Source organism: Parambassis ranga, chromosome 3 (assembly GCF_900634625.1).
Source record: "Parambassis ranga chromosome 3, fParRan2.1, whole genome shotgun sequence".
NCBI lineage: Eukaryota > Metazoa > Chordata > Actinopteri > Ambassidae > Parambassis > Parambassis ranga.
Window position 1 is genome coordinate 25,235,885 of NC_041024.1, and position 11,941 is coordinate 25,247,825.

Consider the following 11,941-nt stretch of genomic DNA (forward strand, 5'->3'; position numbering starts at 1 on the left):
GAGTAGAAATAGTGACTGGAGACAAAGCAGAGTAATAGCACACATATGTGTTTCTTAATAACATCACAGCAGTAGGACTGTCCAGGTTTTTTGTCCAGTTTGTGTTGAAACTACTTACAAGTGAAGACCGTACCAGTGTAGAACCACTCAAAGCGCAGCTCCTAGTTTGTTCTGATTAAATTGGCCTTCTGGGTGAATCAGTCCTCAAGGGGTCCTATGAATCCCCCAACCTTAGTCAGTGCCTTCTCTTTTTATAGTTAGATCCAGACCTCAACGCTCCTCTGCTTAGACCCTCTAATCTCCCTCTTACTCTTCAAAGGCTGTCTCTCTCCTTTATGGGATTCCTGTCTCTTTGGATGCTCCGTTCTGGTCTCTTTGACCTCCTTCATCCTGCTAAAGTTTACAGCACACGTCCAGTCAGGCTGATGACCTACCACCAGGTCCAAAGTAGGCAGGGAGGTGGTGCTGGTCACCTCCCTGAAGCCTAAAGAGGATGTGAGAGACGGGCTATCTGGAGGGAAGGTTTCATACCCCTTCCTCATACCTGGGCATCGTCCCCAGGCTGCCCTTTCCCTTAGTCTCACCACCTGACGGATCTTCTTCCAGCCCAGGTGGTTGAGCTCAAGCAGGTTGAGAAGGATGCAGAAAATCCCCACACAAAACATGAAGAGCAGGAAGATGGTTTTCTCTGTGGGCCTGGAGACATAGCAGTCCACTGGCTGGCTGCAGGGGGGTGAAGTGCAAAGGAAGTGGACTGGCACCTGAAAGCCAAAGAGCTTCCACTGGGCAAGGACGAAGCCCACCTCCAGGACTGCCCTTAAACACACATGAAAGATGTAACATTTAGACAGAACCCCTCCAGAGATCATATGACCTTCTGCACTCCCCTCCCTGAAGGTACAAGCTTGGGCCTGGCCCTGTGACACTATGTGGTTGGGGTCTTCTCTCTGGAGGTTCTGGGTTGTGATCCCTTCTAGCATGTCTGCCAGGCTGTGACCTAGGTGCATATGGGAATGAATGGAGCAGCTGTCCGAGTCACAGCTCCGATCATACGCCTCTTGTCCACCATCTCGTCCTGTATCTGACCTTCCCTGTCCTGAGACATCCACTGGTCCTTGCCCCACCCTCTGGTTGGTATTGTGGGGAAGCTTGGACAGGTTGTGCCATGTATAGATGATAAAGCAGAGCGATGGCGTGGAGACGCTGATGATGTGAAAGACCCAGAAGCGAGGTTGGGAGATGGGTGCAAATGCATCATAGCAGACGGTGGAACATCCCGGCTGCAGCGTGTTGCACACAAACATCTCCTGTTCATCTGTGTAAACATCCTCAGTTGCCACAGCGACAATGAGCAGTCGGAAGATGACCATGACGGTGAGCCACAGGCGCCCGATCATGGTGGAGTGCTGGTGGACAGCATCCAGGAGGCGTTTCAGCAGAGTCCACTCCGTCATGGTGGCCTGTGGCTGCCGGCTGCCTCGAGGAGGGACGAGCTGCCTGGAATAGAACAGTCTGCTGCGGGCTGATCCACCTCTCCTCCTCCTGAGCCCCTACCTTACCTTAAGAACTGTAAGCCAACCTGTGGAAGACCTGAGTTGGGCTGCACTACACTGCCCTCTCCTCTGGATTTTTTTCTAAATTCTAGAATTTCTTATTCATCATGTCCCTGAAAGACCCTAACTGAAGCTGGCAGTAGACTTGCTCTGTCCCTGAATGTTTGTCAACCCTGCCTGGCTGCCTTGAAAACAGTGCACTGCGAGAGAGAGAGCCACTCTTCTTAGATAAGGATGTCCACTTGACATGAGTCACTTGGCACGCTCACTTCTCTTTTGTCCTTAGGATCCATTTTAAAACCAGGAGACATCAGCCTTCCTCTGCTGATAGTGCAGTCTGATAGAGCATTCTTTACAGATTAGTCCTCTAATGTATTCTTCCTTTAATGGAGAGGCATATTCTACATGTTGACCGGTACCACAGGCAGATTCTGGAGAACCCTTGTCACACACACAAACTGAGCAATACAACAAGAAAACATTTAGAAGCTGGTAGAGAGTTCTACTGGTCAGATTTTCAGTTTCAGGGCTGCTTCTGACTGCTTCTCTCAGGTCACTTGCCAATCTCCTTATCTGTGTTTTAAAAAAAGCTCCTTGAAAGGTCTGCTAGCATCAAATCTCTGAGTCCCCCAGATAAAACACTTAGTGACCCCTTTCCTTACTTCAAACAGCCCCGTCTGAGTCTCTGTCTCATAGCTCTGCCCATGTTCTATTTATGAAAGACTGATCTGCTGTAAATATTCCACTAACACTGCTTATTCAAATGAAAGGATTGTCTTATCATCAGAATCAGTGGGGAGCCATCCCATAGTCTTTTGCAGTGATAGTTTCCTGTATGACTTTATCAGTGTCTCACATCATTGTGGAGGAATTTTGGTCCATTCTTCTTCACAACATCGGTTCATTTCATTGAGGTTTTTGAACATTCACTTAACACAGACCTCTATAGTTCACCACAGTATTTCAACTGGGTTGAGGTCTGGACTTTGACTAGTCCATTCTAAAACCTTGACTCTGTTATTTTTCTGTCATTCTGTAGATTAGCCGCTGTGCTGTTACAACAACAGCAACAGCTGCTTCTCTAACACCATTGTTTATGTCTTTCTCTCTTGTCATTGTGTTAACACACACCTGAATGTTTCAGAGCAGCAAACTGTCAAAACTGTCATGACCTGGAGTTTAGTTCTGGTTTTGTTTCCTTGTTTTGGGTTTTCTGTTTATCCTGTGTCCTGTTATCTTTGTTAGGTTGTTGTCCTGTCCCCTGGGTTTCTGTTTATTTTGATAGCCTTGCCCTCCTTGTGCATTGTCTTGTGTTTTACTTCCTGTGTTTTCCCTCCTTGTGTGATCACCTGCCCTGCCCTAATGTGTGCCACCTGTGCCTCGTTGTCTTCCCTGGTCCCTTTGTTTATAGTCTGTGTTTTCCAACCTGTCATCCGGTGTAGGGTTTGTTTCTGTCCATGTCTCGTCCATGCCATGCCTTGTTCCTCACCTACCATGCACTTCTGAATGACCTTGGGGTGCTCCAGGTAGTAGCCTTGTTCATGCCAAGGTTTTTGTTCTTGCCTTTTTGAGCCATGTGCCTGTTTTCCTTAATCTTGTTCTGCCACGCAAAGTGTGATTTATAGTTAGTTATTATGTACTTTTCTATTTGACCACGCTGAGTGAGATTTTTGGTTTTTGTATTGTTTTGCCCTCCTGGCTTTGAATAAAGGAGCTTTTGATAATGTTAACCGCTCCATGCCTCTGCATTTGTGTCCTTCCCCTGACGAACCCTGACAAAAACATCTGTTTTTATAGAGGTCTGTACACCTGCTGATGATCAGTTCATCAAGGACTGATCATCAGCAGCACCTGCTGCAGCTCACACAATTAAATCCTATTGATTTAATTAGATGTAAGAGGGGGATGCAGTATAGGCAAGCTAGTTGTTTTATAGCAGCCACTCGGATATTATTTTGCCAGTGATGACATTAGTGTGCTAAACTTAGATTGCTAGCTGTAATCTGTATGATTTAGCGTCTGTATTCAAAGCATTTGCAGCATCTCAATCATGATGGCAGTGGCACACAGGTATATGCACATGTGAGTTCATGTCCAGACAGCCTCCTACAGAGCCTTTGTGTGCTACTGATCCAGACTGAGGAACACACTTAATTTAAATCTTTTAATGGCTGTTATGGGATCTGATGAAGCGAGCGATCGATAGACTGCAGTGGCCCCTCGCCCCTGCCCTGAGTAGGATTAGAGAGGGCCCCTGTCCCATATAACACAATGCAAATGTGAGGTGGGGGAGGCAGAAGGGTCCACTGATGGCAAACAAATCTTGACTAATGCCCAGACACAACATCAGCTGACCCAGACCTTCAGCCAGAGGCAGCATCCAACCGGGAGCCAGATCCGGGAGGACGGGTGGCTTTTCTCCATGGAGTTGTGATGGGGCCCTTTTTATAAGGGTTTTTATCCTGTATGTCTGAAGCTCTGCTCCGGCCCGCCACTGTCAAAGCCATTATCCACCCTCTCAGTCTGTTCATGAAGAAATTCCTGGTGATGTGCTTTCCCTGTAGGCTTTGTCAGGAGCAGCCTGGAAATGAATAACAGACGGGATTAGAGGAGAAGAGAGAGAAAGAGAGGCCAGTCAGAGAAGTCCTCCTTATTCTACTCCAGGATCTGAGGTTACTTGTAGCTAAGCTTGTGTGTAACAAAATATATCAGTACGAATGGAAGGGCTTCCCTTTAGAGCACCAGCTGGGCTTCTAATGTGTTCTTCTTCTGCAGAAAAAAGGTGCACAGTACAAATCATTCATTCACTAATTCTGTGTATTCTTTAAATAGATGCTGAATCCACAAATTAAACAGAGTAAAGCCCTATTTCCTCTGCTCAAAGAATTCTTTTTACTTAACATGATAATATCACCTCATCCCTGGCTAGTTATTCTCCGGTCACTACTGTGACATGTCACATTGGTAATTTAGAGCATTTGTTTTAAAACACTAGTTTGGGACATAACTTTGCTAAAGTGTTTTTTAATATCACATGTAGAAAAATGTTGTGATGTAGATCTTAAAAATGACAGCTTTAGAGGTGATATTATTATTAAATTTAAAGCAAATGGAGACAAATGCTATGTTATTGATAAAGCTATCAAACTAAAATGGAAAGTGAGAGTTTAGTAATAACTTTACTAGTCTAACTTTAAGACTAAACTTAAGACGGTCAACTATGCTGAAGATACGCTGCCAAAAAACCTATGGAAGAATAAAAAAGAAGAAAGAGGCAGGGACAATTTTGTGATTTAGGCAAATAAAGGGCTGGGCTATTATTTGAAGTTTTATGGTATATATATATATATATAAAACTATATATGCCACTTCTGTGACATGGGTTTTTAAAGAGATGTTTTGGGAGGCTTGAATCATATTGGCAGCATCACAGTCTGCCTGAACTTCTAATATAGGCAAGGAGATGGGACGCTAGTGGAGCTACAACTGAGAAAAAAATCAGTTCATACAGTTGTCAGAAAAAAGGGAACTTAACAGTTTCCTTTTGTTTCTTCTTGTAAACATGTTTGTCTCTGCTGTAAAGTTGAACATATTAACATGGTCTATGGGGATTGACCAACCCATTCTCATTAGGAAACATAACATGAGGTCAATATTTCAGTCCTTGAAAACTGAACGTGTGCATATACATTTACATGTTCATGGGGGTACAATTAAAAACAGAATTTAACACAATGTGAAAACAAAACAATGTGTGGTGTAAGGAGGACTTCCTCAGATTACACCGTGCTACATGTACGACTGATGCGACTTTTGTGGCTGTAATGGTCCTGTGATCGGGTGATATCAGTCAATGAATTCATGTTAAGTCCCATTACCATATTGTTGTGTATTGGGCAATACCTCCATATATAACTATTTCCATGTATCATATCTTGGATTATTATCGTGGATTTAACATCAACCAAATGTAGCGTCACAACCTACAACAAGCACCCACTCCGCTATGGGTTTATATATTGGCAGAAGACTACAGACATACAGTTTACACCAACTAAACACAACATCAACACCATGTCCTGTAGCAACTACAGCCTACATTACCACGTAGGATGTGGGAGGCCAGTGAAGCGTTCTTTCTGCTGCCTGTCTGCCTGCCCGGTTTCCTCCTAACAGGATTAAGGGGGATATGGTGAGGTGGTGCTCCCATGTAGTGTAACTCACTCTGATGTGATTTTCATTCGTCTGGCCCAGCTCTTACTTTCCCCCTCCATCTAATCCCTCACTATTCTCGCCACCGTCCGTCAGCCTCGCTAATCTGCTGGCAGGCTTTAGAAGGAGAAGCTTGTGCTTGCAGACTCTCTCTGATAAACACAGAGGCTGTATGAGAGCTCACAACAACACAGGCTGTTTGGGGATATCAAGCTGCTGGTAAGACTTCTGTTAGAGATTGTCTTGTTATTCTTTATGAGATGTTTGCAGCCTGTTGGCTTAGCTGTCATTAGCTGCAGTCTGTGTGTGGCTGGCTGCAGCAGAGTTTCATGTGTTACTGCTTTTGTGTGTCTCACATGGAAATCTGTTTGTATCTCGAAACAAGCAGCATGCTTAGAATTTACAGTTATAAGTAGGCTTTAAAGCTGCATGAATTGGTAAACTGATACAAAGTTGATGGATGCAGTCAGCACTGCTATGAACTAAACGTTTGATTATTGCATATAGACTGTAAATACAGATGGACAAACTGCCTGACAACATCACCCACCATTGAAGTGCTGTGTTGAGTCTGTTTGGGAGCCATGGCAATGTTGGTAGCATCAGAGTCTGAGTGGAGCTAAAGGGGGAGTGGGAAACTTTCAGTAGACAACCATGGGGCTTCCATGGATGGAACTTGTTTGTCCAGCACATCCCAAAGATGTTAGGGTTGACTGAGGGTTAGATTGAGATTTTGTGAATCTGAGTCTTCCTCAACCCCAGATAATCCAAGTATGAGGACAAGAGGTTGAGTCTGAGTGGAGCTAAAGGAGGAGTTGTAAGCTTTGAGACAATCAAAGAGGCCAAAACGGATTTATTTCTGCTGTACAGTTGGACATTCTGTACACAGAAGTCTATAGAGAGTGACTTTTATATGTTATTTTTTAGTATAAATAGTAGATTTATTGAGTTTGCATGCAAATACAAAACCTGCACACAGAATGTAAAGTTATGACTTTTTCCAGTTACATAGAACCATAAGCACACAAACAAAATTAGAAATGTCTAAATGTTTATATCAGTTAGTTCATAAGCACTTTCCTCTGTGTGGTTGTCCCACAGAAAGAAAGATTCTCTCAGTGTAAACTGAGGATTTAATGGTAGGGAGGTCATTTTCATTATTTCCTGGTGCTGTTTTCTTGATTGTGCTCACCAATCATCATCACATGCACTCCTTAGGACATAAAGATTCTATGTCTTTATTATAGTTTGATTCAGAATTTTCTAATTCCAAGTCGTTTCCGCACCCCATGCTCTCAAAGTTGGAGTGGTTTTCAGCCCATTTCTGAGTTTAACATTGGTGTGTATTGCGTGGCTCAGAGTGGATGATGTCATCACTCAGAGTGCGGGAGGCAAAAAAATTAAACCAGATCCTGGCAAGTAAACCTTGCTGGTGCCCCCGGTTGCGATTTTTTTGTCTCAATGCTTCGGTGTGGACAAAAAGAGAAGTTGTTCGGAGGGTGCAACCCCCATTAAAATACATGGGATCTGCCCTGAGAAGAGTGAAAGGAGGCTGACACACCTGTGTCTCAAACATTAATCAAGCTTAATTAGGCAGGCAGGGCTGTTACCATGGTGACAGGCTGATACACACATTCAAATCACACAACCTGTGCTTCTTATAGTCTTATGGTATTATTCCAGCCTCTGACCTTTCATATGGTTTATTCACAGGCTGTTCTTTAAGGTCATGACTTCATACTGTTCTTGTCTTCAGCTGTTTCTCTTTCATATCTTCCTAATATTCAAACATTTTCTACTTTTCAAAATAAGAGCTTCATCTTTCTAAATTCCTAACCGTGCTTCAGCAAATTAAGTTCAGATTGCAGATTCTCCAGCAATTCAGAGCAATGCTACACATCAGCATTCAAAGCAATGCTTCAGCTGCAACAATCAAACTTGCATCTTCTCCAGCAAATGCTTTTCTAGTTACATGTGCATTTTCATAAAAATGTTTGTGTGTATGTATGTATGTGTTCTGTATAGACAAGATATTTTTGAAGTGATGATTGTCCTCCGTAGATCAAGTGGAGATGTTAGCCGGATGTTGGGAAATGTGGGTCCTCATAAACCACTGATCAGTTCTGAAACATAAAATCGACTTCATAAAACACATATGCCTGTGTGTGTGTGTGTGTGTGTTGTTGCTTCTCAATTACCACATATCTGCAAACATGGATGTTGGAGTGACTGTGTTTACTATTTTAGGTGTAAGGGGAAAATGTGTAAAGCAGTGGGATTTAATGGTTCCATTCAAACCTTCTTCATGTGCTTGAGTTTGTAGCTTTCTAATGTAGGTAAATCTTGTGGCATGACTTTTACACACATTAGGGCTGCAATTAATATTAATCATACATATTAAATTTATGGGATTATAAATCACCTAATTACATTATATACATTTAAAAATAAGGCCTACCACTATAAGAAATCAAACCCTGCTAAACTACCTCCACCTCTGCAAAGCATATAAGATTTATAAAAACCATCTTATTTTGAAAGTAAATTAAATTCTGACATGTTTTGTTGTGTGTGTTTCTGCTAACAGATGTGACATGAGTGCATGGCCCCACATATGGTGGAAATGACAGCAGAGGATCCTGGGTACCCATGGGTGTCCAGCCCAGTGGGGGAGGTCAAGCTGATCCCTCTGCATGAGCAGGAAGAAGAAGGCCATAGCTGCAACCAGGAAGTAATGTTGTATCAGACAGATACGCCCTGTGAAGAATGTACAGGCACAGACAGGTAACATAAAGAATTCAAGAAAGAACGCAATGTAATGTAATTTAATAGGATCATTGAAGATTTACTATTTCTGTGTGAGGTCATGAGCATGCTTGAGAAGCTACGATACCACTATGGTGTAAGTGAGGTAATTGTTCTGTGTGCCAGTCAGTGCAGCGAGGAGCCCTTCTGCAGGATCTGCCATGAAGGCCAGGACACGGGGGAGCTGCTCTCCCTGTGCGAGTGTTCTGGCAGCCTGGCCATGGTGCATCAGACCTGTCTGGAGCACTGGCTTACCGCCTCCAACCGTGGCCACTGTGAGCTTTGCCACCACCAGTTTGCAATGGAGCGCCTGCCAAAACCACTTACTGAGGTAGACTTTTACAACCATCAGCTGTCTCTGATGTCACACATTGATGCTGCTCAGCTGCCTTAAGGTTCTGATCTTGCCTCAGTGAGTGACCATGACATACATCGATCACCCATAACAATTTGACCACCTGCCTATTGTGTTGGCCTACCCTTTCCCAATCAAAACAACCCTGACCCAAAGGGGCACGCCTCCATGTGTCCTCTGAAGGTGTAGAATGGTAATTTAGCACCAAAATGTTAGCAACAGATCCTTTAAGTCCTGTAAGTTGTGAGGTGGGGCCTCCATAAATGGAACTTGTTTGTCCAGCCCATCCCACAGATGTTAGGGTTGACAGAGGGTTGGATTGAGATCTGGTGAATCTGGAGGTCAAGCCAACACCATGAACTGGTTGTTGTGTGTTTCAAAATATTCCTGAACCATTGATGCCTTATGGCAGGGAAGATTATTCTGCTGCTGTCAATGAATACTGTATGTATATATATATATATATATATATATATATATATATATATATCTCATATATGTGTGTGTGTGTGTTCTGAGTCTTATTGTCATTAAGCAGTTGCACAATTAGCTCACCTAAATATATTCAGTGTGAATGGTTGTTTGTCTGTGTGTGTTGCCCTGTGATGGACTGATGACCTGTCCAGGGTGTCACCTCCCACCCATAGATAGCTGGGATAGGCTCCAGCCCCCCGTGACCCTGCACTGCAGGACGAAGCGGGTTCAGATAAGTTTCATTTCTGCTGCATGATGAGTACTTTTATTTCCAACACTGGTATGTCTCATCTTTAATGAGACTCTCTTGACTGTGAACAGGAGACATGTGCTACTGACAGACACAAGAGGAGAGCAGAGAGGTCCAGCTCATTTTCCTGAATGAAGCAGCAGGTGTCACAGCCAGTGGGCGGAGCTTCTTTGCTTCACGTTGGAGAACCTGCTGTTAGCTGCACCCCTTCTACCACTAAAGCCACTTAGGCTGAGAGCCAGATTAGATGGTGTTTCTCTCCTTTTGCAGAGAGCAGAGCAGGAGGAGAGTGCACCTTCCTGCTCTTCTTATTGTATGTGTGGTCATGGCAAGTAATCTGCTGATTAAGCAGCATGTGCTCTGCTATGTCCTGTTTAAACTATACACTGGACAGCATAAGCCTGCTATCAGGAAATGCTGCACAGTATACCGACACAGGTCATACACTTATTTAGCTGTTTACTGTGCACCATGTTGTCTGTTTGGGACCTTTATGGTGCAACTGCATGACGATTAAAGTTGGAAATATTTATCTAGGAAAAAAAGGTGTGATGTCACATTATGTGAACAGTCATGAGATGTAAATAGAAACAGACGTGTCTGACAGATTACTAGTCTGCTCAGTACAAATTGAACACAGGTGACTTGTGAGATTACTGTATGTTCCACTTCCTAAAGGGGTTATGCTATTTCTAAACTTCATAGCATTATTAGCAGTAATGATACTGCAGTCTCTAATACTATGTGAGGACAGAAGTATTAGTACTACCTGCTAGCCAAAGATCATCATATTGAGTAGATTTATTATTCTAATGTGCTGACAAGGCTTCACCCTCCTCTTCCTCCCTACAGTGGTTATGTTCTCCATTAATGCAGCAGCAAAGAAGAACACTGTGTACAGATGCTGTATGTTTCCTCTTCATCACACCACTAGCAAGCCTGTCAGGATGGCTGTGTGTTCATGGAGCCTTAGACCTCTACTACACCAATGGCATGGAAGCACTGGGGCTGCTGTTTCTCACGCTGGCTCTCTTCACCATATATATTTTCTGGACTGTGGTAGGTTCAGGGTCTATATAATTCACTATTAGCATTCATGTTTCATTGGAGCTGTCTTTGCATGACCTTTGACCTGTAACAAAACATCTGTGTGCCAGGTATCAGTGCGCTACTACATGCATCTGTTCAAAACATGGAAAATGACAGACCAGAGAGTGAGACTGCAGATTCCCCTGTCAGCCCAAAGTACACACAACCAGCAGAGCGTTTCCATAAACACCCTCACCAAGGCCACCAACAAAGAGACTATGGTATAGACTGCAGGCTGCAGAATGAACCAAAGACAATAGTGGAAGGCAACAGAGCTCAGGACACACCCCAGCTGAGGACGGGGTGTGATGAGCTCCTACAGCAGCCTCCGGTTCCACCAATCCCATCAAGAATGGATATATTGAAGGAGTACATCTCCATGGAAGCAACTTCAGAATTCTATCTGGTGATACCTTGCTGCAACTTCCTAGTAAGCACATGTCAAAGTGTAATGGAACTGACTCGGCTAGTTAAACAACTAGTTTACTACTTCTTCCACACCATCAATTCACCTTACATCAATGCTTATTCTGTTCAGACTGTGAGAGATTTCTGCCTCCTCCAAAAACAATGGTCAATGACATTTAAGTCCCTGTAATAATTATCCTGCAGTGCCTTAATCGGGTGATGGTGGCGCATGGAGAAGGAAATGAGATGTTATAAAATGTTTGGATTTTACCTGCATTTGTTGGCTAATGGTGGCAGGTCCATGTACCATTGGTTCATTTAACAATCAAATCAAAAATTATAAAATGAAAAATCTTCACTGACTTTACCATCATCAGCAATGGTGGCACCGTGGGTGTGGTAAATGAGGAGCTTTACAAGTAAAATTAGCAGCAGATCCAGTTTGGCCTTTTGGGCAGGAGCGGGCTAGTTTCTGCAGAAATGCATGGAGGTGACTGAAGGTATGAGGTGTCTGCAGAGCCTGCAGGTGGTTCAGGTGCTTAATTTCCCCCAGGCCCTGCGGCTCGTCTGCTTCAAGTCTAAAAATAAACACTTCTCTTCTTATGGATCTTTGGTGGGTGGGTGAGATAATAGCTACGGAGTGCACCAGCAGAGATAAAGATTCCAGATAGATGTAAAATTTTATTTATTTAAGTAATTCAGTACACTGTCATTTTTCTCCACTCTGAAGAGTGACTGAAGTGCAGACAGAGCATAATGACATAACTTATAAACAAACATCATTTTGTTGCATCA

General features: G+C 43.4%; 2 protein-coding genes across 2 annotated transcripts; one reads left to right on the forward strand and one right to left on the reverse strand.

Annotated features, from left to right (window-relative positions):
• Nucleotides 1-257: 257 nt before the first annotated feature.
• Nucleotides 258-1,454, reverse strand: gjd6 (gap junction protein delta 6). The gene is made up of 3 exons (XM_028402309.1): nt 1,139-1,454; nt 955-1,072; nt 258-885 (listed from the first exon to the last, which is right to left on the reverse strand). Exons 1-3 carry the CDS (start codon nt 1,452-1,454, stop codon nt 258-260), a joined length of 1,062 nt encoding a protein of 353 aa, XP_028258110.1.
• A 6,934-nt stretch (nt 1,455-8,388) lies between these two features.
• On the forward strand, nt 8,389-10,965 carry marchf3 (membrane associated ring-CH-type finger 3). Its single transcript, XM_028402310.1, has 4 exons — nt 8,389-8,549; nt 8,697-8,901; nt 10,502-10,708; nt 10,807-10,965. The coding sequence occupies exons 1-4, from the start codon at nt 8,389-8,391 to the stop codon at nt 10,963-10,965; spliced, it is 732 nt and encodes a 243-aa protein (XP_028258111.1).
• Nucleotides 10,966-11,941: the final 976 nt, after the last annotated feature.

What these genes read in the sequence shown, in the direction of transcription:
- gjd6 (XM_028402309.1), bottom strand. Translation starts at nt 1,454, where the DNA reads ATGACGGAGTGGACTCTGCTGAAACGCCTCCTGGATGCTGTCCACCAG. An exon ending in CCTGTCCAAGCTTCCCCACA is followed by an intron (nt 1,073 to 1,138) that starts ATACCAACCAGA and finishes CAGATACAGGAC; the next exon opens with GAGATGGTGGACAAGAGGCG. An exon ending in GAAGGGATCACAACCCAGAA is followed by an intron (nt 886 to 954) that starts CCTCCAGAGAGA and finishes CTTCAGGGAGGG; the next exon opens with GAGTGCAGAAGGTCATATGA.
- marchf3 (XM_028402310.1), top strand. Translation starts at nt 8,389, where the DNA reads ATGACAGCAGAGGATCCTGGGTACCCATGGGTGTCCAGCCCAGTGGGG. An exon ending in GAATGTACAGGCACAGACAG is followed by an intron (nt 8,550 to 8,696) that starts GTAACATAAAGA and finishes TCTGTGTGCCAG; the next exon opens with TCAGTGCAGCGAGGAGCCCT. An exon ending in TGCCAAAACCACTTACTGAG is followed by an intron (nt 8,902 to 10,501) that starts GTAGACTTTTAC and finishes TCCTCCCTACAG; the next exon opens with TGGTTATGTTCTCCATTAAT.